Consider the following 27,217-nt stretch of genomic DNA (forward strand, 5'->3'; position numbering starts at 1 on the left):
ATATATATATATATATATATATATATATATATATATTTAGAGTCCTCTTGAAGGAATCAAATGCAAAATAGACTTTCCGACCTAGAGATGGGTGCGCACTTAAAGTACCTAGATGAACACCTCTGGTTATATACTTTTGATAAAACACAATCGGACTAATACCCCATTCACACCAACAAGACATGTTTAATTAAACTGGGTTTAACAAAATAAAAATAAGTCACAGAAAAATGTAGGACTGGCTTTTACATGAGATTCAGGTTTGTTTCAACACATGCTTTGATTTGTGATAAATTCGTAGTCGACAAAAGTCAGTAAACATGATTTAAAAAGAAAACACTTTGAAACAGTGTTTAACTAAACATGTTTAAAACTTGTTTAAGGTTTGGTGTGAATGGGGCATAAGTCGATGATAGTCTGCTGCCAAACCAAGAACAACAGCATGTCTGGGAAGGAAATTCAATTCTCGGGAGTCTCTATGTACCTACCCTCCTCCGCAGGTGTCTCGCCTGGTTTTTATTTTCAAATGCTCGCGGGTGTCCTGTGGAACGATAACTAGAATGGGTGGACCTCGGAGCAAGAATGGTGGTGGAGAAAAGGACCTCACTCGCTCTCAGTCCTCTCCCACCCAATATAACGGCCACAGCTCAGCTAACAAATGAGATGCCTGCGGAGGAGGCTACTATGTACCAATTTTAGATGTTTTTGTCAAAAATATCAACATCATCAGACCGTTATTTTAATCATAAACGGAATATCGAAATTGCCGTTTTTCTTGGCATAAACAGGCAAAATGTAAGCACTATTGGCAAAAATTATTAATGTTATTTAAGTGAAATAGCTGTGTTTAGTTTCAACCGCTTTGATCATGTTTGCATTATACCTCAGGAAAGTGAAGGCTCAAATTCTTTGCTGAGCATGATGGAAGTCGGACCGTCTTTCAGACACCTGACGCCTGTATTCCCCATCTGTGCAAACCACCTTGGATGTAACTTGCACGCCTGCTCCACGAGGTTGATCGAGAAGTGCCGGGCATGAAAATAAAACCCCTCTCGAGAAGATGAACGAGTTCTTAGAAAGCGAAGATATTAACGCAGTCCGTTACTCCATTACTGTGCCCTGGACTGAGTCAATTGCTAGAAATAGGCGACGCCATGTGCGCAAAGCCCGTCAAGCAGTAGGTGCAGTTTTAGAGGAAGTTGCGCCAAACCAGTCTGCGCAATGGAAGACCCTTGTCTCCTACAAGTCTTTTGAGCCACAGGAGTCATCCAGTGCCAGCAAAGAAGAGGATGACAAGAATGTAGATCACGTGCTGATGGCAACACTGTCTGATTGTTATATGAACATGGGCACTTGGCACGTCCTGTGCCAGATGCTCTCCATAGTGGCTGATAAACTAGCCTTCAGAACAATGAAAAGGTGGATTCCAGGTTTAACCTGGTACTGATTTAGCACTGCAAGGGAGCACACACTACGTCATGGCAGAGGAGTACCCCTGGCGTCACAAGTACAGACCAAAATGTTGGTCTTGCAGACTCAAGTCGATCATTTCCTGGACTTCATAACGAGCCCACATATTATACAAGATCTGCCATTTGGAGAGAAGTCTATAAAGCTATCGACAAAGGAAATCGTCACAGTCCCCAATGTCATTCGTATGTTAATACCAGAGTCCATTGTTAGACAGTATCTTACATATGCCGAAGAGTCAAACTTCAAGCTGCTGAGCCGCTGGACACTTCTAAACGTTCTCTCTAACTGTTCTGCGTCGGTGAGGAAGTCTTTGCAAGGCCTTGATTACATTAGTAGTACTGGAGCTGAAGCCTTTGATGACCTCTGCGATGTTGTGCAAGGAGCAAACCGATCGCCTCAAAACATCCAAATGGTACTTGAAGACTGACTGCAAGGTAAGGTTATGCTTGACCAATTAATGTCAATACTGTTAAGCCCCCTCCCTTTCCAATCAAGCAAAAAAAAAAATGCATGTTTGTAAGACGCTATACTATACTTAGGTGTGTTTGGGGAGGGGTACTTGGAGCCTTCGAATGAGAGGGGAGTGAACAAATGCTACTGCCCATAATAATAGTTTGTTACTGTTTCCCTGATGCAGGTGCACGTGGCGAGGACTTCCCGTGTCCCAGACCATTGCAGGCAATTCGCTTTAAGTGATCCGCGAGACAAAGACTATCAGTCTGAGTGTGACCACACCCAGCAAGAAACATGTGACCGATGCGAAGAGTTGAGAGCTGTTCTACTGGAGATCGATAAAGCAGTCCGATTGATGTCTGCCAATAATGTATCAAAGGACACCAGAGAGGAGCTCACGTTTGTAGCCGATCAAGCCAAACAGAATATCGAGGCGTGAAAGGCACATCTGCTACGAAGTGTTAACCAAGATGACGCATGTCTTGACATCCTTGATGCCCTTGATGACATCTCTGTCTTTCTCGTACAAGATTGGGTGATGAAATTCTTACCAAGGAAATATCGCGAAAGCCAGAGTGATTGGTTCGCTAAGCACGGCTTGTCATGGCATATTACAGTGGCTCTTAGGCACATGTGCCCAGACCAAGATTTTGAGATGATGACATTCGCCCCTGTCTTTCAGTCAAGTAACCAGGGTACACCGACTGTTCAGGCAATCATGAGTGATGTCATCGGAAAAGTAAAAAAAGTAATGCCCAGTCTTAAGGTAGCATACTTCAGACACGATAGCACTGTTTTTTATCGAAGCGGAGTCACCGTTGTGGGCACCATTCAAGCTGGACAACCTCATTGCGTAACGGTCAAGCAAGTGGACTTCTCTGACACCCAAGACGGCAAGGGGGCTTGTGATAGGAAGTCTGCTACTATCAAGGCCCACATCAGAATACATCTTAATGAAGGACATGATGTGGAGACAGCCAGCCAAATGGTGAATGCCATGAAATCATCAGGTGGTGTGTCTGCCCTTTGCGCTTTGTTGTTTGATAGTGTAATACCGCCAAATCCTGCAACAAAGATCAAACTCAACGGAGTCAGCACTGTTGCAAATGTTGAATATGGGCACGGATATATTCGAGTGTGGAGGGCTTATGGCATCGGGCCGGGAAAAAAGATTCCGCTTGCTAAGATTAACATACCGGCCAATTTCCGTATCGAACAGCTTTGTTCTCTTTTAGCAGATGAGGAATTGTCTGACAAGTTCTGTCCTCTTAAGTAAAGAATAACAAAAGATCCACCCGTTCCTCGAAAAGGAAAACAAAGCCTACCTCCTACAAGCAGCTAGCTTTTCGCATGCCCAGCGGAAGGGTGCACGACATCGTATCAGAGATTTTCATCCCTCCAGAGACACTGGACTGTGGTAAGCATGTCCCCACATTAGAGAGTGAAACCATACTTGACAAAGCCGTACGGGGATATGCTGCAAGACTCGAAAGCCAGTTCACGAGAGTGCCACAGTTTGGAGAAGATGCAACGGTGACGAATGTTTCTACTCGACAGCCATATTTGCAGATGGGGTGGGCTCTGAAGTTGGCCCAGACGAGCAGGGCTAGATTTATGGACAAACAAAAGGAGTATTTAGTGAACAAGTTCTTGGTCGCGGAAACGACAGGACAAAAAATGCAAATGCAGTTCAAGTCGCGAGGTTGATGATGACAGCTCGAGATGCAACTGGCAACCAGTGCGGAATTTCTAACTCCGAAGCAAATGACGAGCTTCTTTTCACGGCTAGATGCAAAGCGAAGCCGGAATGTCCATACAGATGCGTGGACGATCGCTGAAGAAGAGGGCGATGACGAAGTAGTAGCCATGGAGGCAGTGTTTGGAGAGCTACAAGACCACGTGATGACTAGAATACAGGCAACCCACCCGATCTGGTACGAGAGCTTCAATCTTTGTCTCCTTAGATCCAACTCTAAGCTCTCGTCATTTTCCATCAGCATACTAAAAGAAATACGAGATCATTTTGGCATTTCCACGGAAGACATCACCACTAAAAGGAAAAAGCCATACATTTCAAGGCTTGAGGAATTCCTGAAGCAGTGTTCTTGCTTTGAATCATAAGACGTGTGAGGAACTGATTGCTTGTAGCCTGCGTGACAGTTGCCACTAATTTGTTAATACTAGGTAATAATAACAAATTAGTGGCGGCTGTCACGCAGGCTTATTGCTTGCTGCTTTGGAAATATGATAATCAGAAATAGACGCAGGTAGTGGTTATTATATTATAATGACATATGGATTCTGTCAACAAAGTGCAGTGAGAAAAGGAGTAGTCCATGAATCGTGACTTGAATCTGTTCAAACTAGTCTTTCGAGCGTGTCCCCTCTGCTGAGCAGAAAATGCGCGCTTGGAGCGAGGTCGGAGTGTGCGCAGGTGCTGCATATGGCATTTGCACATATCAAAAGCTCGCCACATACTAGATCGCGTAAATTCCAGAAAGTGTATATTTATATGAAACTGATTTCTGCAAAAAGTCATAGCCGATTGTGCATTACCATCCATCTTGCAGCGGCTAAGAGGAGGGCTTGTGGAACCAGCTGTAGGGAACAGGAGTGTAGGGAGGAATGTTTCTGTACTTACTCTGTGAATTATTTGGACGTTAGGAAACTTAAGGCCGGGACACACTAGGCAACAAGTCGCTGCGACACGTCACGGGGACAAGTCACCGCAACAATTCGCCTCGTGTGACACGGTTAATTTTGTGAAAATCATTGTCACTGCGGCAGAATTTTGTCGCTGCGATCAGTTGCACGAATTCAAACTGGTTTGAATTCATGCGACTGATTGCAGCGACAAAATTAGTGAAAGCAGCATTGTCCCACCGTGTGTACACTTCCGGCAACAACTCGGTGCAACAAAATATAAATGAACCAATGAGAGAGCGTCATATGGTCCACCATATTGAATTAGAAAACTAGTTGACATTCCCCCTCATACGAGATCACTGCGTATGCACCAAACAGGCGTTGCATCGCAAGGACTTATTTTGTAAGTAGAACGCATGGAGCGACTTGAGGCTATCGCTGCAACTGTCGCCTAGTGTGTTTCGGTCTTTATTGTTGTAGGCGCATCTTAACCCTGGTTTTCACTAGCGAGGCAAGCACAAGCATAAGCAGCTTATGCTAGTGAAAGTGAACGTCGACAATAGGCATCAAAACCAACCACAGCAACCGCCATTTTGTTCAAATGTTCAGACACAGAGAATCTAGAACGAGTGCTTTAATTGGCCAGACGCAAAAAAATTCCCTGTAATTATGCTTCGTTTCGTTTTCACACGTCGTAAGCATAAGCGCAAGCACAAGGAAAAGGAAAAAAATTGGTCGACTCTACATGGCAAATTGTACAAATCTGACTCTCTGCGGCTTCATAATTGGTCAAAGGAAGGCTTTACTTCTTAACAGAGGAAATAGGTAGTACTAATTGAGTTTTTGGGGTTCAAATCAGTTCGATATGATGCATGAAAGGTGCGTGACTTGTACATGGCAACATGAACCGGGGTCATGACAATCTGTTTTAAACAAAATAGCTTTGCATTAGTCGACCTATTTCAGAGGCGCTTGTATGAAAACCAGGTAAGTTTTATATAAGTTGGCTTTGGTTTATGAGTTTGGGATAATTTGGAGAATGATCCCATATAGAAAATTCGACTTTATTTTTAGCGGCAATTTAAAATTTTCGTAAGCACTATTCAAATGCCTTTTCGAAGCGGGCTTGTTTGTTGCTATTTTACTTTATCAAACCAAAAATCCTATCTAGTTTAAGTGTTTAACATCGGTTTCGTGAAACTTAAGTGGTAGATTGTTTATATTTTTTATTGTGTGCGGATGCCAGCTTCACTTTTGTACTGGGTAATTTTCCCTTGATTTGTTGTCAATTTTAAGCATCAGCCGGGCAAAAACGAAAATCTTAAAAAATTACCAAACTAACTCGTATTTTGGAAAACAAACCCGGGCAGGCTTTTAAACTCATTAATACCTTCTCACAAACTGAACATGAGGGCAGGTTAGGTTTTGAACTGTGGCCAGGAATTTCTGATTTTGCTCGATTTTTCTGTGACTCCACTCTTAATATTGTTTTTAGTTTTAGTTTTTTAAAAATGGGTTCATTTTTTTTTTCAAACCAGTTTTTTTGTTTTTTATCAACTGTGTAAAAAAGGGAATTTTCACTTTTTGGGGGTGTAGTTAAAAAATCAGGGGCTTGGTTTTTAGGGGGTCTTTAAAATAATTAAACATCTTTTCCTCCCTTCTACTCACCTACCCATCATTGATCTTCTCCAGTACCTCTATCCTCTCAACTGCTTTCAAAAAAATCAAACCAGAAAACAAAGTTAAACCACAACATTTATTGTTCGTTGAATTGAGATTTAAAGATTTAAAGACGAATTAGTGCTTGACATTTTCTCCACTTTGGTCTGGTGAAGACAGAGGTCGCAGATAATGATGTTTTGGCTTGAACTGAATGTCATGTTCAAACGATCAATAAATGAGCATTTTTATTCTCTCGTTATTCAGGCGCATTACAGACTAGGCTCTTGCCTATCAAAGGGCGAAAAGCTTAGTAAAGCGATGGAATCCTTCTCAAAATCTCTTGAATTGTTACTTAAAGACCCGAAAAGTGAAGAACCCAGCAAACAGGATACTTTCCACCAACTTCTTTCTGTAGCACTGAGACTGTCAGGTATTAAGTGATAACCTTGGTTTTTTATGTTCTTCATTTTCGTTAAGAGGTTAGAGGTGTTTTGATTCTCAATTATATTTTCTAATGTATTCTTCGCGTTTTTAGGCGACACGACAAGTATTCTGTACACAATTCCCCAAAATTTATCTCAAAAAATGATCGATAAAGCAGTCACCGAAAAGGATTGGAACAGACTTCATCTTATCTTCATGGGTGGAGGAGGAGAAATGTGCTTCAAGAAAGGGTGGGGAGGCCTGGGTACAGGATGTGACGCGAGAAATGTTCCACTGGAGGAGGTTGTCGACTGTGATTTTCCAAGGCTGGAACAGTTCATAAGCACCTTGTTGGATCACAATGCAGTTGCTAGCCAAAGAGCTTTTGATGCGGCCATTGAGCTTGAAAAACCTGAAGTTGTGGACGTGTTGATGAAAAGAAAAGTCAAATCCACAGAAGCTAGTAAATCCGGAAGGGTAAGAAAGGCATGCATAGAGTTTGTGAACAGTTACAACTAAAGAAACAACTAAAATTGAGAGAAACAGTCAAGCCTCCTCGGCTGTTCTCTGGATCATGGCTAGAAATCTTGGACAGGCTTGCGCTCTCGACACAGCATTTTTGCGTTACATTGTGTCACAAATGGTCAAGAAATTTATAGCTTTTAGTGGGAGAAAAGATGTAAAATCAACGCTACCTCAAACTGAATGAAAAATCCAAATTGTTCACTTCGATTCTGCTAGCAATCGAGGAAACCGAAAAATATAAAAAAGAATTACACTTCTCCACGTCGTTATCGATGCGGTATTCAACTTTGAAGATCCGAATAATTTTTGCATGAGGACAGTATAGCGGAGTGCTCAAATCATTAAATCCAGCTGTCGATGAATGCCTCTCGGCGCACGCCATAACGTAAATTGAAATTTGTTCACTGCGATTTGGAATCTTTTGAAGTCAAGCCCCAAGAAAACGCTACAGGACATCTCTCTGCTATCTGTTGCTGTTGAGGTTTTTTTGGTCAAAAACAAGCCAAAATACACCAAGCCATTCTCAGCTAAACTTCAAGATCTTCGCTGCGCCATACATTGGCTAAAATTCATCTAAATGTCCTCCAAACTCACTCGTTGAAAAGCTTCTTTCACAGACAGTGCCGTCATTTTCTTGGGGCAATACTTCAGTCAGCGGCTACAGTTGGATCACAAACATACTTGAATGTCACCACTCGATGTGTCCTAAACCTATGAGCCCGAAAACACGCAAAAATCCAGCGGAGTTGTCCATTGCGTGACACCCTGGATGTAAGTCTCACGAAATCCGATGTCCGTGTTTTGTAGTCATGGTGAGAATCAATAGGCGACACTGACAAAAAAGGATTTCTTGCAGAGACCCCATGCGTGGAGTACGATTGCTTTCATTGCCACAAAATATTTCGAGGCTTTCCCGCTGTTGCCAATACCTTGATCTATTATTGCTAAGACTACCTCGACTTTTGTGCAGTGGAGACTTATGCACACTTAGGTGCTTGTGCAGGCGGTTTTGGAAGTGGAAAGCCAGCTGCGATATTTTGCTGATTCTCAGGCCATTCCGAGTTCATGTCTCCCTCCTCTTCCAAGTGAGTCTAAGTGAGAAGTTTATGCAATGGTAATTTCATAAGAAAAACTTAACACTTACTCACTTTGAAGAGGAAACTCGGAAATTGCCTAGTTTTTATACATTCATTATCTGCAACCAAGGGCTGACATGAATATATTATCAACTCCTTGTACTTTTACTCCTGTCTATAGCAGCGATCTTTCAAAGCAGAAGCACAAGAAGCTCTACTAAAAGGATACAAACGTACTGCAAGCCATCTGTTCGAACTTTCCCTGAAGCTTCAAGGCAAAACAGTGGCTGAAAGACGGGAAACGTTGGAGATCTTGTGTGAACTGTACTTTGAACAAAACGCGTTTACTAAGTGTCTGGACACAGGTTACAAGTTAAAAGCCACTTACCAGGAAAACGAGAAAGAGGTAAACACTTATTTCAGATTTCAGAGGATCTTTTTTGGATAATGTAGTGCAGTAGATTGAGTTATGCCATGAAATGATATGGCATATTTTATTACATGGCAGCAATTTGTTTCGTGGCTTATTTTATGGAATCCTGTATTCCTGTTTAAGCTAACCTCAGATTTCTCGTACTATTTCCTCTTCTTCTTTGTCTTCTCTACTACTTTGCAATTTGAATAAATAAATATAGTAATATAACCAAGAGTATCAGAGCAGATTAGACGCAGTTAGAAAGGTAGGTAAGTGGGATCATCACAAGGCCGAAGTTCATCCTGGCTCCAAGTAGCGTGAAGAGACCTAGAGCATTTCTACTACCTCTGGAAGGGATGCTAGTCCATTGCAAGGCTACCCTAGGAAGTGTCGCCTGTAACAATTTATACATGTGGATGGGGAGAGTCTGCACTGTGGAAGCAGACCTCAAGCTGAGCCACCACCCTGGGGTCGGGGATTCAGCCCACTGTGATCACTACACCACTGCCGACACAGACACACCACTTTGCAACCCGTTGTTTTTTACTGGGTTGCCAGTATGGCAATCCCAGTTGGAAAATGGGTTTCATTTGTTTGTATTCTTTTTTTTTCTTTTTTTCTCTTTTTTTTCCATGTTGGTAAAAGTCTTGCCTGTCACGCCGCCTGCTAAGTGGTGTCTTTGTGCATAGAACCTTGTGCGCGTATTTTCTTAGGATCGAGAGGGTAGTGGGAAATGCGTAGATTTCTCTGGTGGACACAGTGGAATGATTAACTTAACCGGCAATGGAGTCGAAAGTCATGTAACGCGAATGGCGTTTTAGTGGATCTTTAAACAAAATATACCCTTAGGGAGCTCAATAATGGAAAGTCAATTAGATACTGAATAAGACAGGCGGTGAAAAAAAAAAAAACATCTGGAATCTTAAAAGGGACGAGAAATGGACTTCGACAACAATCTGTCGCCCGTCGAGCCGTAATTAAAGTGAGCTGCAGTTCCAATATTGTACAAGTGTGGTGTTTTGTACAACACTGAGATCAAATGGAAAATTATCTAGTAACTTATGGGTTTAACAAAGACAGAGAAGGAATTGAAAAACTTGGATCTGTGATCTCTGTTGTCTGGCTTATTTGTTTGTACTCAATTCTCCACAGTCTTCTGGTAGCAATTCGAAATTTCGCTGATTCTTGTTAGTCATAAAATGTTTGAAAGAAAGCTTGTTGCCGATTTTTTGCTTGATAATTCAAGTAAAGAGTTTTCAGTAAAGGGTTTGATGCTTGACACTGGTGGGAAATTTATTTAGTTGCGTCTTTGACACGGAGTGTAATTTGACACAATTGAGTTTCTTGTCTTCACGCACGTAATGAAATAGAAAGGGTTTTTTGCCTCTTACAGCAAATATGTTGTTTGTTCAAACAAATGAATTCATCATGTTGTGTAATACGCGAGCGTAACTGGATAGTTTTTATGGCAATAGTAAAGCATTTTCGTGTCAAAATAAGGTACGCGTCTTTCTGTTGTGTTAACGTAATTAAATATAAATATACCATGCGGCGTAAACTTGATTTCCACTCTCAAAATTACCTCCATAACCTACTTTTTGTGTAGAATAAGCTTTTAGAATGATGTTCTTGTCTTCTGTGGTGATACTTGACAATTCGGGAACATTTTGTGAAAAAATATTTATAACAGGTCACACGTGCAACTTGATCGCTCAATTATGCATAACATCCACTTGGCCTTTTGACATCCCATTGAAAAAATAAAAATAAAAAAGATATTCGCAGACCGGTCGATTTCTCTGAAATTTGAAAGGATGATTGCTAACGAATATAGAAAGATTTTCACAGTAACTAAAAATTCCTGTGTTAAGCATTAGAATTCGACGAAGAGGTAAATGCGAATAAATTTGCTGCGTTTGTTGCTATTTTTGTGATTTGACTGTTGTGCAAATTTTGACAGATAATATTAAATTATGAAAAAATATCTATGGATAGATCAGTAAAAGCGATTATTTGAACATAAAAGATGCAACGCTTGACGAGAAATAATATGTTTGCTAATACAATGTATTTGAAAGAAGAGAAATTTCGCGGGAATCGTGGTGAAAATGAGTTAACAAATTTGCATACGTGCGTTGAAATGTAATATGCCAGGAGACAGGAATTTTGTTTCTCTGACAAATGATTTTGTCATTGTAGTGTAAGATGAAATTTATTTGGGAAGCCAACAATATTTCTTTAACTTCGTGGTTAATCAAATTTATTGCTACGGCTTGATAGTGCGAAGATTGTTTACATGAAACTCACGCTTTTTGCGAATTTTGAGTGTCATGAAATAACATCAATACTCTAACCCAAAAACATTGAGATAGTAACAAACTTCATATTTGTGAACCATTTTTTGTGCTTGTTAGCATTGTGATTTGCGATAATTTGCAAGTCTGTTTTTGTATCTCACGGATGTCTAGATTTTCAATTACATGTCCGCTCAACCTCGCGATTGTGTAAATAGTTCACCCTGAAGTCAAAATAGATACATCCTCAGGAACCCGACAAAGAAGGCTTCCTGACCCGACAGATGAAATGTAAATATTCAGTTAAATATTACAACAAAATTAAAAAACCAAAGATGTTCAGTTTTACTCTGAAAACGACGAACGATTAACATGCTTTCCCGTAGTTCATTCAGTTGACACAAGGTGATCACGTGCACCTTTATGGTTGCCTAGCACGTGATCAATTTCTTCCTTTTGACAAAACAAAAAGTCAGAGACTGCAGAAATCTTCGTCTTTTTACGATCGATTGACATTAATCTTTCGATGAAAATGCGATTCAGAGCTATATATAAAAACTATGTTATTTTTTCCTTTATCTGAGAAGAAACTCAAGAGCGTGTTTTGTTATCTTTAAACTGAATTTATTACCAAAGCTTAAAAAACTAAAAGACCTTAAAATGGGACAGGATATTACAAAATAATTAAAGGTGTGTACGTGTTAGCCAAAGGGCCTCTGCTGGCGCGGCATGTGGGTGACCCTCATGGTCTAAATGACCCCCACTTGAAAAAATTAACTTGAACCCTGCATTTCAATACCACCCAATTCAGTGCCGTCTGTTTTTGTGTAACACGTACCACAGGTAACCCAGTGTACGCTTTTATGGAGCGTCTTGTTTGGTTCGGTGTGGGATGCTTACTATTACTGTTGATATTCGTTTTTTGTGGTAGTGCACCAAACACTATGTCACTGGGTTGTAAGAGTGTAACTCCGTGATGACAATAGGCCAGCAGCGCATGCATAACTCGCGAAAATAAACAGGTCTGCTTGAGTTTCACAAAAGACCCCCAATCGGCAAGTATTTATGATGCTGATGGATAATGAAGCAGCTGCTATTTTATTTCCATAACGATGGAATTACCTGGTGATAAATAACCTCGTGTAGGAGAGTGAATTTTTGACTGCAGAACGATGATCAACCTCAAGAGTTGGGCGATTTTGATCTTTGTGTTGAATTTGCACTTTTCTTGTCAAACTTTATAGCACTTGAAAGAAAAAAAAGAAAAAAAAACAAAAACCCGGTATCTTCCCATCATTTTGACACAGATGTATCCTTTATTCCGCGACTTTTTGGTGAACACGCAAGATCACTTGATCACAGCGGCCGCTAAATTAGACGTCACTTTCAATTTTGCAATTTACTTGTGCTGCCCAAAGTACAATAGAAAGATTGAACGTAGCAAAAATCTCCCAAAATGTTTTTCGCTGATGGTAACTCTTTATATTCGGGGTTCAGAATTTGTTTTCATCTCGCCAATTTTGTTGCTGATGGCAAAATATTTTATTCTCGATCAACACTTCCTGAGAACTTCTTTCTGCACTTCCTAAAAACTGTATATCAATATTTATTTACTTTTGCATCAATGTTTGTTTTTCATGAGCAGGCTAACAAACCTGCACCTTCAATCTTGGACAAATTAAATGGAAAATTGAGACCACCCCTCCCCCCAAAATCAGTGATGGGAAAATGGCGCGTTTTGGCCTTCACGCTGCTTCATCCTTTATTTAGGGGGAAGGGGGCATTTCTGTTCCATTTTGTTCTGTCTAAGATTGTTGCTTAGTTCGCATTTTTGAGCTTTAAAATAGAATTTTGGCCCCTATGTTTCTGACAGCAAGTTGTAATACAAATGCTATCCCCGCCGGACAGGGATTAACTTCAGTGAAATTTTGTCTTAAAAAGCTATTGGAGGCTTGTGGTGATAATAATAATAAACAATTATTGGATGAGGTTTTTGTGATATCCGGAGTAATCAAGGTCGAGGTAAGTGTTATCAGCCTCAGCCTTCGGCTTCGGCTGATAACACTAACCGAGACCTAGATTTTTCCAGATATCACAAAAACTAGGCTCGATTTCCGCCGCTCACTCGAGTTCGGGTATCCTCCCCGAGAAGAGACGGCTGGACGCGTGAGCGATAGATTGTGTCTGTGACGTAAATTCAAAATATAATTTATGCGAAGTTAATAGTTGCGGGGAAATAGCATTAGACATCCCAAAAACACTGATTTTAAGAAAACAGAAATTACATAACAGTGCTTAAAACGTCTGTGCGAAGTTTCCACATGATACGAGCTTGAGTTTGTTTTTAAATGATCGATGTGAGTTTGAATTCAACCGGCGAATCATCAACGAAATTCGGCTGCTTTAGCTCTCAGTCGACCTCATCGTCCCCCTCGTTTTGCCAGCAATAAACTCAGCAGTACTTTCAATTGATCTTGAGGAATTTTACTTGCTCTTACATTAGCGAAGTATGAGGAGAAAATTGCAATAACAATGGATTTGAAAACCGTATATTGACCTTGGCGCCAACTGGAAAATCAGTGAAGTTTGCGAACTCAGGCGGTAGAAAACGACACAATTCCCATTCTCCAGCTTCTCGAACACTTTTCGTTGTCGCAATCTTGGATGTTTCCTATCTTAAATCACTGTAAACCTCGAACAGGCCGGGTCAAAGAATACCTTCACAGCCAAAACATATAATTTATGCCAGACGGATTTGTGCAGGCGAGTTTCTGATTGGCGGGATTAACAATGGCTCACCTCACGCGTCCATCCGAGAGTTAGGGAGTAAGCTATGGCTTATTGCCCGAAACAGCGGCTGGTAATCGAGCCTAACAAAAACCGAATCTAATGATTGTTTTATTATACATTGTTTCGAAGAAAATAACGACAAACGCATTATCGCAGCGATCACAGTTTATTTTCAAACACATTGCTTTTGGAAATCATGCATTGTGCGCGCAACCTACAGATTATTCACTAATCTGTAGGTACAGATTAATGAATAATCTGTAGGTTGCACTGTTTCCCAGAATTAACTGTAAGCTTTTAGCCAATGAGAAGACAGATGGTGACTACAATGAATAATAATAATAATAATAATAATAATAATAATAATAATAATTGTCACGGCTAATTGCCGTCGCAAGTACAGCAATGACGCAGCTCAACAAGGTCGAACTGAAATTATACAGAGGCGCCTCTGGCAGCCGCTATACGGTCCATGTGTAACCTTAGAGCACAGCTTACAGCGAGCTGGAATCAGCTGTATATTGGTTTTTGCTGAGGGGGGAAAAACCAGAGAACCCTGGAGAAAAACCATCGAAGCAGAGAAGAGAACCAACACAAACTCAACCCACATTGGTGGGAGGCGAGTGCTCTCACCACTGCGCCATCCCTGCTCCCCAGTCAGCCTCAAAGGTAATGTTTCTCCATTCCCTTTTATTTTCTTCAATCTTTCTGGGTTTAGGGTTTTATAGATTGTGCTAGCATAATTTTTGGCATAATTTGAGGAAACTAGCATAATTTTCACTGATTTGTAACAAGTTGCACTGCTACCATAATTGGTATATATTGATAAGCCTGAGACTATTTTTGTTCAATGTTTTTGCCATATTCGCGGTTTGGTAACAGAGAGAGCCTTCCTAGAAGGCTGGCAGTCTGGCACTGTTTTGTTTTCAGTAAATCAGTTTCTCAAAGATGAGTCCGCTGCGATCGTTGCGCAATCGGTGACTGCATTGCATTTCATAATAAACAAATCGTGGTGCATCATGGTAAGTGATAATGGGTGACAACGATTGCAAGGAGTAGGGGGAGACCGACGGTGGATTATTGGTTGTTTTTTTTAAGAAGTCATTTCAGTCTTATTTTTTTTGTACTATATTAGAAAAAATTTACCTTTAAGTGTCTCGCCAGTGATGAAGATCCCATTTTACTCTGACAGATCAAACAAGCTGCATTGTGGAAAAACCGAGGAAACCAACTGCACAAGGCGAACGAGTATGAATTAATGGCGAAGTATTGTAGCCTCGCCATGGATTTTACACCATCGTCAGACTCTGAGACATTAACAGCACTTCTCAGCAACCGTTGTGTGGCTTTTATAAACTTGAAACAATGGGAAGAAGCACTAGCAGATGCAGAAAAGTGCATCACAACAAGGCCGCAGTGGTTCAAGGTATGTTGCCGTTTATAGTATACATCTTTCCTCAGTGTTTTTGTTGTTGTTGTTGACTGATACTTTCCGATCAACAGGTACACCTCTTCAGTTCCCTTGATATTAATTTTCCCAAATTACATCCTAACAGCCTTTTTTCTTGAAAAGCTCTTCATGCAATTCATTTATTTAATCGTTGAAATGATTAACCGCCAATCGGAGGTTGAATATCTCTCGTAGCAGAGCTAATTTGTAATATGATCACTACTCATTTTTTTTTAATAATCAATTAAATTAGATTCATATTTGTGTCTTTTTTTTTGTACCCCCGCTTACATCTTCCCTGTACTAATACCCACCAACTAATAAGATTTTCTTGATCACTTTACCTCCTTTCCTCTAGGGGTACTCACGTCGTGGAACCTGCCTTTTTTACTTGAATCGTTTCGGCGATGCTCTAGGATCGTTTTGTAAAGCGTACACCCATGTCCCGAGTGACAAGCAGAAACATTCAACGGCTAAAGATGTGGTTTTAACTGCAATGAAGATACCAGGTTGGTTAAGTTTGCTGTGGAATTTGAAAGGATAGGATAGGATAACTTTAATTATACACGGTGTTTCCATCGGTTGAGTTAGTTAATTATCTATAGTAGTATGTTTATCTACCTAACTACAATAAAATTTAATAATAACAATTCAAATAAAAGAAATAAAAATTCTGCTTTTCATGGATCGCGGAGGCCGTGTCTAAAATTTACTTAAAATTAAGATATTACTTTAAAGCGTGGCGACTTAATTTAGATTTGAAATCGGTCAGTGAAGACGCTTGTCTTAGGTCTACAGGTAAGTTGTTCCACAACTGAGCTCCACTGTACAAAAAACCTCTCTTGAGATAATCAGTTCGAGATTGTGGAAGAACTTTGTTTTCGGTATTCCTTAAACGATAAGGACTTACATTGTCTCGATATACAAATCTTGATCTCAGATAATCAGGTGTCATACCATGTAATGTTTTATACATTTGAATAGACTTTTGTTCCAATCTTTGATAGTAGAGTCTTCAACACCCTAGTGCCCGGAACAAATCATCCAAATTACTATCATAGCTGGCAGACATTAGGATGCGAGCTGCCCGATTTTGAAGCCTTTGCAGTTTTTCAGAAAGGCCTTTGTTACAGTTTCCCCACACTACACTGCAATAATCAAAATGTGGTTGAATAAGGCTATTATAAACTTTAATTAGAACATTAAATGGAGTGAGATGCCGAATTCGTTTAATTGCACCAATGGCACAAGCTATCTTCTTAGAGATGTTTTCAATATGACACTCCCAGTTTATATTTTGATCGACATAAACTCCAAGGGATTTAGCGGAGGTTACTTGCTCTATTGCGTTTATAGTAAGAGAGGGACTTTCCGTAAATTGTGATGACTTCTGCCTTGATACAATAAGCATAAACTCAGTTTTTGTCATATTTAGGGTAAGCTTGTTAGCAGAGAACCATTCATACACATTACTCAGGTCGTGATTAAGGCAATAATTTATATGCTTAATGTCAGTACTGGCAAGGGTCAGGCTGGTATCATCTGCCTACATTCTGGGTTCCGAATATGTCAGACAATGTGGTAAGTCATTAATATATATCAAAAACAGAAGAGGTTCCAAAATTGTTCCCTGGGGAACACCACATCTTAGACATTTCGGAGTTAACTTACAAGAATTTAGATGACAAATCTGTGTTCGATTATTTAAATAAGAAGCAAACCATTGATGGCTGGTCCAATAACTCCCATAATATTGCAATTTTCGTAACAAAATATCGTGATCTACTGTATCAAATGCCTTTTTGAGGTCTAAAAAGACTACAGCATTAACAAGACCACGATCTATATCCATTGCACAGTTACCAGTTAACAGTCAACATTGAAAGGGGGAGAGGGGAGGGGAAGTGGGAAAGGTTTAAATTCTAGATACTGCGAGTATTGGAAGGCAGAAAAAAAGGTGTGTTTTTAATGAAAGTGTCTTGTTGTCTGAGTTGGTTTTCACTGTATTGCCATACGGTCACTTTGTTTATTGGTACGGGAATGCGTATATCTTTTGCGTTTAATAAGATGTTTCGAAAAAAAAGGTTTCATTATCTGATCTGCTGTGAATGGAAAATGGCCAGCGATGAACTGGGTTTTGGCGGGGTTTCGGTATGACGTAATTTGCGGCCTTTTCATTGCTTTCTGTGAGTGAAGTCGAACATACACATAATTTGGTAGATGAAAAGGTGTCTCTTCCATCCTTTCGCTTTTTGCAGTACGCTAGAAATATCCTGGAACCGAAATCAAAATAATTTGCCTTAAACAAGTACATTTCGGTCGACATATGACACCTAAAACACGCACAACATGTACGAAATTAGCTTCTGTTTACGTATGAGAAACAGACATTACCTCTCCTTTAAATGCAATCGCATGCCATTTAAAGGGAACATCCACATCCGAAAAATCAATGCTTAGCAAACATTGTTATACAAAGATACATTTTCACAGAGGTCCAATTGGTCAACATTACTTGCTTTTGGGTTAGTCTGCTTTCTGAGAAGGGATTGCTCACGCTTAGTAGCAAGTCTTCTAAGTGACGGGTCGGGTACAGGCTAATTCCATGTTCTTTAGAATGACCGACTGAGCACGCTGATCAAAAGAAACAACCCGATTGTGCTAAATCCTTTGCGAGATTTGTTTTACAATGAGATAAAAAGTGAACAAATTTGTACCGGATACACATTATGACATTTATATGTAACGGTCTACATGGTCTACCACAACTTTTCACTGAGAAAATAATATGATATCATATTTCTTGCTGTTGCGACGGGAGACCGTGCTCGGATGGTAGAACGTTGTAAATGGAATAGACGATATGTACAGGATTTCTAACTGTGTGAACTTTATTATGAATCATCTGGTAATGTATTGGACTGAGTAGAAAACAAAGTACTTGTTGATTTGTGCTATTTCCTGGAAGATACGATTTTCAACTGTAACGCCACCATCCCCGTTGACGTCACCAAGAAACACAATAAATGGTATTGTGTTACATGATCCGAGCCATGAGTAACTTCCGGCGTATCAGATCTGTGGTGCAAAATACTTTGCTCGCCTTAGTATTTGGTATGGAGTTTTCTATTAGCGATGATAAGTCCAAACACTTGAAAATCGATGTCACCGTATGTCAATAATGAATATCCTTTCATCATGCTTGGTACAATGTGCTTTGCACTTCGGGTGCAAACTTTCGAAATGTTTTACAGCTTATACGGTATCTAATGTTCCTGCTTTCCTGCGTAGAAAATTTTCCCTATAGCATTCAAATCTGGACTGGCAAAATTACTGCAATCAATCAGACAACAAGTTGCAAAAATAGTGGAGACACTTCACCTTCTTGGTTAGGGTTTAGGATTAGATACAGCGAGTATTGGAAGCTAGAAAAGGTGTGTTTTTAATGAAAGTGTCTCAACTTGTTGTAGCGCTGGTAGCCTTGATATGTACAAAAATTTTTCAAAAGCAAACCTAAACCCTATCTCTTGTACTTCAAGCTCCAAGTTGTTTCATTTTGCCGTCTTATCACCTTTGTCACCGTAATCGTGAAGTCCTCTGGAATGTGTATGGAGGTGCATGACAGCGTTCCAGCACTTTCTTCATCCCTCTGTTTTCTCTATTGTTCTCAAGTTAACATCATCTGCTTGTTAGAAGTTTTGAGAACCCTGGACGTTAAAAAAGCCAGCTATGAAATAAAGTTCAGTAGTTTTGCAAGGCAAAGTTCCTTGTTCGCGAACCCGTTCACTTCAATTAACCTCACTTGCATAAGAGTGTGCAAAAAGACTACTTGCGGTAATATGTGCGTCACGAGTTTCACCTGTTACTGCCCGGTACACTGAAGAAAATTGAACATTATATTCCTCCTTCTTCGAAAATACTTAATGTGGCATTAGTTTACCTGAGAATTACCTTTTTAATATTTAAGGCTTTGGCTTAACATAATTTACACTGTTTGTGTGCGCTCTTCATCAATGAAGCTATGGAAGGTTCTCGCTCCTTCGAGTCATTAGTAGGCACTCTGTGTTCATTTGATAGAAAGGATAAGCACAGATCAACTGAGATTGCTCCTTTGTCGTTGTTCAACAAGGACGTAACTGGTCACAAGTCGACATGGTCTTTTTCTGGTATTGAAAGTGAAACAGACCTTATTCTAGCTTGTGCTGGCATTTTTTCCGTGACGTCAAGGGATCTAAGTTCCTTTAATATATTCCCTTTCCATCATTCTGAGCTCAGTATTGGATGCCGACGGAACAGTTATTCCAATTCGTGCCAAGTTCCAAAGGAAATCGCTAATCACGAGAAGAAGAGGGAAACCTTTTAAAGCCAACAGGGGAGTTGGAAAGAACATTTCAGAATATATCCATCAGCAAACAGGTATTCTCATTCCTGTAGGTTCAGGTACTCTTGGTTTAATTATTGTATTATATGCTAATCAGCCACTCTGATTGTCCACAAATAAACTGTGTAAAGTTTATGATAGTTGTCAACTTTCTTGGGTTTCTTGAGTTTCCTGGGTACGGCACCAATCCATGTAATCTGCTGGATAAAATCAACCTTTGACTTTTTATCTTAGTTTGATTTTCCCCCAAAGTAAAGAATTTTTATAATTTTAAATTTCATACAGTTCAGATGGCATCCGTTTTGTTGTTGTTTTACAGTCAGTTCAACGACTGATGGTGGCTTGTACCTCATGCAAGACTAGATTTCCTTTCCCACATCCACGATTAGTGTCTCGGGGGAGGGGTGGGTCGACAATAGGGGAAGGGGGTGAGGTACTGCAAAAAGACAGTCTCTACATTTTTAATCTACATTTTTTTTCCTTTTTTGCCTAAATAATGCAAATATTTTGGCGGAGGCCGTTAAAATACAACTTGAGGTCTGGTGCAATTTGCGCAAGTAGTCCTTGCGTAGTCCACGCAAATTTCGTGAAAGTCAAACTGACTAGTTTGCCAAACGAGGGATTCCATGGCATATTGCAGTGGCCATCAGGAGAGGGACCGATTGACAAATGGAGATAATGAGGTTTGTACACATATTTGATAGCTGCAATCAGGACAGCTGCACCGTCCTTGCCATTCTTAACGACGTTTTCGATTGACTGAAAGGGGTCATGCCGCAGTTACAGTCAGTTTATCTAAGGCAAGATAACGCTGGCTGTTATCACTGCTTGTTATCCATTGTCACAGGTGGACAAGTGGCAGAAGTAATTGGTCTACGTCTTGCAAGGATGGATTTTTTAGATGCACATGGAGGAAAAGGTCCTTGCGATCAGAAAGCGGCGACAATAAAATCTCGCATGGCTGGCTACCTTAATTCAGGGCTCGATATTGAAACAGCATCACAGATGCTGGACTCAATCAACTCTTTCGATGGTGTCCCAGGAGTACAAGCGATGATCTGTAGTCCACCAACGTCTCCTCTAAGAACGTCGATGAAGTGGGAAGGTGTATCTTTATCAGCAACATTCAGTTCGATGAAGAGTGTTTAAGAGTATGGAAAGCTTACAAGATTGGTCCCGGAAAGCTTGTGACGTACAGCAAGTTTAATTGTCCATGCGAGCTACCATCTCTATCCAGCTCAATTGACTTCTTTGTCAAAGTGAACTTTGGCCCTATAAAGACGGATTAAGAAACCCACTGCTGATCTTAAAGACGATCAGAATGATGGCAAGGATGATGATGATAATGACATTGACGATGACTGTGATAATGATGATGATGATGACGACGACCATGGCGAGAGTGTAGGGCATGACGCAGACAAGCCAAAGGATGCTTTGTTTAGCTGCCCTGAAGAGGGATGTACTAAATCTTAGCAAAGATGTTTGTCGCTTTTGAATCACATCAAATGTCGTTTGCACAAACGCTCTCTGGAATGTGAAACACTTTATGACCGTGCCATAATGGGGTATGCTTCAAGGTTGGAACCAGGTGGACTGCAATACCTAAACTAAGCCTAGGCAAAGAAGTACGAATTACAGCTCCTTCTCCTCCCTCCCTTCCATGGTATGGGCCGTGAAGTGTTCTCGCGCCAGAAGTACTCGTTTTTCTACTAAACAGAAAGAGTACTTGAGTGCCAAATTTCAGATCAGAGAGTGCACTGGTGGTAAAGCAGATCTTGCATGTGTGGCTACAGCTATGTGGAAAGCGAAGGATGGCAATGGTGAATGGCTCTTTGATAGTACCGAATTTCTTACTGTACAGCAGGTTGCTAGCTTTTTTTTCCCGTTTAACTGCGAAGAAAACCACCGACGAGGATACGGACGACGATGACAAGGATTAAGATCACACTTCTCACTTAGGCTGTGTTCACACCTGGTGCCCGAGCACCGGCACAAAATGGTGCTGTGTTCAGACACTAGGTACCCGATATGTTGATGCCCAGTTCAGTGCCTGAGTACAAGGTTGAGACCTTGTACTCGGGCACGGGCACCGTGCCCGAATTCTGGAGTGGGCACTTGAAAAAAGTGTGTGTTCACATTAGTGCACCAAGTGTGAACGCAGCCTTACAATGTGAAAACCATTTACAGCACATGAGAGATAACATTGTAACAAGCATGCCCATCCAAAATACCCATCCAACCGTTTATGATTCATTTAACATCTGTGAACTTGTAGAAAAGTCAAAACTTGCATCGTTTTCGATAAAAATGCTGCAGGAAATTTGTTCCTCATTTGGCCTTGACATTTCCTACATTAAGATCAAGCAAAAGCAGTCCTACATTAACATCCTTAGAGATCTTATAAAGGGCTACAAATGTCAACTTGGCACCTTAAAATGACAGTAGACGTTTTCCCAGATGAAGCTTCTTCGTTTCGAGTTTCAGAAATATTTGTTATCATTACCAGGTCCAGGTATAAGGCAAGAAAACTTCATCATTTGACTTTTTGACGTATTTTCTCAATTTATTGGCCCAAATAGTGTTTGTTTCAATTCACGAAAAGTGACATTTAGCACAGCAGAATTAATATGTGTCCTTCATTAAGAAGGCACTCAGAAATAACTCACTTGCAGGGTTACCCACATGCAGCCTGGAAGTTTCACCTGTGCTGATGAGAAGAACACATGTACACAAATTTTCTTTTAAGTGATCTTTTGATTTGATAATGCAGGCGTCTCGAAGCAAAATTAAAATCTTTAGCAAGGCTACAAATTCTTCATTTTCAAAAATTTTATATCCTGGATCCTAACAGCTGTAATCTGATATTACTGATGAAAGTAGTTTGCGTACTGAGTCACAAAACGTTCGCACATGTAGGTTAGGGCGCTTCTTCGGTGTTCAGCAGCATTTTGAGACAAAAGTTGTGTTGGCAGATGAGAAAGATAGGATTTGTTACGTTTTGAAATAACAAAAACGAACTTCGTTGGGAAAGCATGTGTGCTGGTTGAGTCACAATGTTTACAGAATGACAAACTTGAAAAGATGGCAACGGGGAAACATTTTGAGGCCGTAAAACTAGTCCTTAAACAAAGAATAGGGTAAGTACTTTAACATTTATCACTTTTTTGTCAAGATTACCAAGACTTTTTAGGACAGATGTTTTATAACCTTCACCTGGTCCACTGATGATTGTTATGCATATGTTAAAGATGGCATTACGTTATGTTGTCGGTAACATGATTTTCAAATAATTTCAGAGAAGCTCAAAATGATTTCCCTAAAATAATGTTTACATAATATGAAAGTTTGTTGCCTTTAGTGTTTTCACTTTCTATCTTAAAAAATTCTGATCAAAGGCACATGATGAAAATCGTCGCTTTTTTCAACAACCTATCGTGGGTAAACAACAGGTAGCTGTACGCCTTAGCTTTTTATAATTACTCAGATTGTTGTAATTCGAAAACTTAAAAAAACCGTCATCGATCAAGCCAGCTATAGCTCTCCTTGGCTGAAAAAGTTTTACTCGAAGCACAACATACCGGCAGCCCTCATGGACGTTCTGGCCGAAAACGCTGTTACTTCGGAAGCCATATTCGCCAGCATCACGGAGCAAGACTTAACTGATATGCGCCTTGTTGTGGGGCACAAGATTATTTTACGCGGAGTCCTCTCCACCTTTACCAAGTCCTCGGCCTCGTTTATCGCACTCGCAACAAGTTTAACAGAGCCCGCCACATCGGACGGTCCAGATATGTCGCCCTTCAAGCTCACCGATGAGTTAGCAAAGATCGAAGCAGAATTTGGAGACTCGAATGCAGCCCCTTTGCACCGCTCACAATCTGCCACACAAACTCAAGTTAAAAGCCAGGCTGCCTCCACCTCAAGTGAATCTACTGGTCCTGAAGGTAAGCCTCTGTTACCCCTGGATTTAATTTATGGCTCCGACGGAAAACAAGGTAAACTGCTACAATTAACGTTTGCGCAATTCATGTTGCCAAATTTCAAGATCCTCGAGACTCTTATGGCCAAAAACCCTTTAGAGGCGTCTGACTACCTCAAGTATCTTAAGTTTCTGGCCATTAAAGGCACACGATTTCAAATTAGAGCCATTCTGGCTTTTGATCAAGACTACCGAGCAACCAAAACGCGCGAAAACTTCAGTTGGGGAAGTGTGTGGATGATCTAAGTTCTCAGTATTTTGATGCTGCCGTCGCTTTTCGACCCACATTGTCGCAAAGTTCTTGCGCTACGTTTACGGATGGTTGGAAATCAGCTGCTTCACAATCGGCCAACAACAAATTCTGTTTAGCCCCAACAGTTGTCCAAATCCTCAGTCTTGTCGGTACAAACTTGTTTGCATCCATTGTTCCCAACAACACAATGGCCATTTCTAACCCGCTCCATTGGTGACCCTGCCCAAACCCCACCTGATGTCTCGACCCTTATTGACTTCCCTCGGCTTGAGGATTGCCCGTTGAATTTCCACGCTTGGGAAAATGAACTTTTAAACAACTCTGACTGTTCTTTCATTCTCGATGGTTTGCGTAATGGTTTTAAGCTTCTATCAGAATCTGTTACCTTGGTTATTGACAGCTATGCTAATGACAACTATTCTAGTACCACGTGCGCTAAATTTAAACCTGAAATGGACCAGCTTTTCCTCAATGAGCTTGCTCTTGGTTGCATTTCTCGTGTCATCACTAAGCTGAATTGCATTCATCCCATTGGCCCGTTTTTCCACCTGATCGTGAACTCCAAGGCTTCTGCTGGATGTTTGGTCTGCATGATCCTTCTCACTACGAGTACTTTGTTGATAATCGACTCGTGGGTCCCCGCTATATTTTTGATCTAATGCTGTTGTCCGCATGATGGTGCGACGCGGTTTTCATTCCATTGTTAACAAGAAGATCTTTTAGATCTTATAAGCACACTTTGAAAATTTATCTGTTTTCTTACCATTTTGGTCGCAATGTAGTGCACATTCCAAAGCAGTCCTTCATGATTAATTGATTACTGTAGACAACACACAGGGCCGTAGCCAGAAACAAAAATTATGACTGAGGCAATGTCCATGAACATCTACCTTCACTATTCTTGTCTGCAAGCAGACCTTGTTGAATCACTGATGACTATTGACACAAAATCACCTGATCAATCTGAAGCACAACAACAACTACACACAAACTTCTTACACCATCACTTATAGCCGATGTGAAATCTTCTATTGCACCACCAGTTGTAGCCGTTGTGAAATCTCCGATGACGTAATGGTCTTAATTAATCTGGAACTTTCTTCGGAATATGTATGGGTGTGAACGATACGATAATAACACTATTAACAACTTACAGCTTTCTTTTTTTTAAAAGTCACGATTAAATTTAATTGTTTTTTTTTTTTTTTACATTGAAAGGGGTAGCAAAGTAGTCACACGAGCCACAAAATTCAAGAATTACGTTATCCACGGCTATCTTTAGTACGGTCGTTATTTCCCTACCAATGACGTAATCCTTGCAAGTTTTAATATGTTCTTTGCTTTGCTATATTTAATTTCCCCCTCCCACCCAATCTCCAAACTCGCTTCAATAAAACAGCAAGCCAATTCACTTCTGTTGTCTAAGAATGCCAAAAAATACTGGGAAAATTACATTTAGATCAACGACTGTCGCTCCTGGCGACATAAAAGTTCAAAACAAGCACGGTCTTATTCAACACACTGCCCAAGCGAAAGTTGCAACATCGACACATTCCATGAATGGCGTAATGGCTTTTTATGTATTCCATACTCGCTTCGAATCAAGCACTTCAATAGCACAAAAAGACATTATATTTTGCACTCAATAAATAGGAGAATATTCATAAAATTTTAAGTACATTAACGTGTTAACATCTTTTGTCGAATAAACACCAGAAGTTGCGTGATTGGAAGTCCCACTGACTTTATGGCTGAGTGGAAGTTTGGGTCTGGTCACTGACACTACAAAAAAAAAACAAGAAGATCTTTTAGGTCTTATAACTGCGCTTTGAAAATTTATTTGTTTCCTTACCACTATAGTCACAACGTAGTGCACATTCATTGATTACTGTAGACACAAAATCACCTGTTCAATCTGTAGCACAACAACGACTACACACGCACTTATTGCACCGTCATTTATAGCCGTTTTGAAGTCTTCGATTGCACCATCAGTCGTAGCCGTTGTGAAATTTGCAAGATACGATAATAACAGTATTCACAACTTACAGCTCTCTTTCTTAAAAGTCATGATATAATTTTTTTTTTTCACACGAGTAAAGGGCTAGTAATGTAGTCACACGAGTCACATAATTCAAGAATTACGTTATCCACGGCTATCTTTAGTACGGTGGTTAGTTCCCTACCAATGGAAGTTGCAACGTCAACACATTCCCTGGATGACGTAATAACTTTTTATGTATCCAATACTCGCTTCGAATCAAGCACTTCAATAGCACAAAAAGACATTATATTTTGCACTCAATAAATAGGAGAATATTCATAAAATTTTAAGTACATTAACGTGTTAACACCTTTTGGCGAATAAACATCATAAATTGCGTGTCCCACTGACTATATGGCGGAGTGGAAGTTTGGGTCTGCTCACCGACAAAACTACAAAAAAAATAAACAACCTGCAGAGCAAGAACCGCGCTCGGCCCATGGCCGCGCGGTTAAAAAATAAACAACGTGCAGAGCGAGAGCTTGGCCCATGGCCGCGCTGTTAGACAATTTCCTTATTGTTGGCAAAACAAAAGCTGAATGTCAACAAGGTCCACTTGCTCTTATCAGACTGCTTCATTCACTCGGATTTAATGTCAGTTGGAACAAAGTTGTCTCTCCATGTCAACGCGTTACTTTCTTAGGGATCGAACTTGACTCCACAAGTATGTCTCTTTGCCTTCCATCCGACAAGTTAGACCGCCTCAATTCTCTTATCTTATCTTTTTCCGCTAAAAGCTCCACGTCCAAGCGTCAACTGCAATCCCGCGCAGGATCATTAAAGAAGCATGGTGCTAGACTTTCGTCCAAACCAACGCGTCCTTTCTCAGTTTTGGTGCTATATGCTTGGATGACTGATTTGCAGGTTCTTGGTCTGAATGCCTCGTTTCCGACTTGCACAACTCTCGCCCCCACAGTGTGCACTGTAGTCACGCAGGTCACGCAATCAACCCGTCGCTTCGCTTGAATATTAACTATTTGGAGCTATTCCCGATCCTCACTGCCATTTGTTGCTGGGGTCCCCAGTGGCTAGATAGATGTGTCATTGTCAAGACTGACAATAACCAGGCCATGACCTTTATAAACAATGGCACATGTAGAAACCCCATGGCTATGTCATGGCTCCATGAGATTTTCTGGATAAGCGTTCAATACAATTTTTACCTCACGTCACGACACTTACCGGGCAAACTGAACCAACACGCCGACAGATTGAGTCGCCTTCAGTTTTCAGATCACACTAACAGAGTTTTGTCTTATCTCTCACAGTTGGACCGCCGCGCTCAACTTGTCTCTGCTGCCACCTAGTTAGCTCAACCCTGGCTACCCGCCGTTCCCAGTGGAGAGTTTT

The 27,217-nt window shown here is 40.6% G+C and overlaps 1 protein-coding gene across 1 annotated transcript in view; it reads left to right on the forward strand.

Annotated features, from left to right (window-relative positions):
- The window catches only part of LOC138014976 (TPR and ankyrin repeat-containing protein 1-like), a 79,100-nt gene that overhangs the window by 20,476 nt on the left and 31,407 nt on the right, over window positions 1–27,217 (forward strand). The window contains exons 5-9 of the mRNA XM_068861870.1: window positions 6,499–6,664; window positions 6,770–7,134; window positions 8,440–8,664; window positions 14,950–15,183; window positions 15,566–15,716. Of these exons, the coding sequence (XP_068717971.1) occupies window positions 6,499–6,664; window positions 6,770–7,134; window positions 8,440–8,664; window positions 14,950–15,183; window positions 15,566–15,716 (1,141 nt within the window). The remainder of the gene's footprint in view (window positions 1–6,498; window positions 6,665–6,769; window positions 7,135–8,439; window positions 8,665–14,949; window positions 15,184–15,565; window positions 15,717–27,217) is intronic.

The sequence above is a fragment of the Montipora capricornis genome, chromosome 9 (assembly GCF_036669925.1).
Source record: "Montipora capricornis isolate CH-2021 chromosome 9, ASM3666992v2, whole genome shotgun sequence".
Classification (NCBI taxonomy): domain Eukaryota; kingdom Metazoa; phylum Cnidaria; class Anthozoa; order Scleractinia; family Acroporidae; genus Montipora; species Montipora capricornis.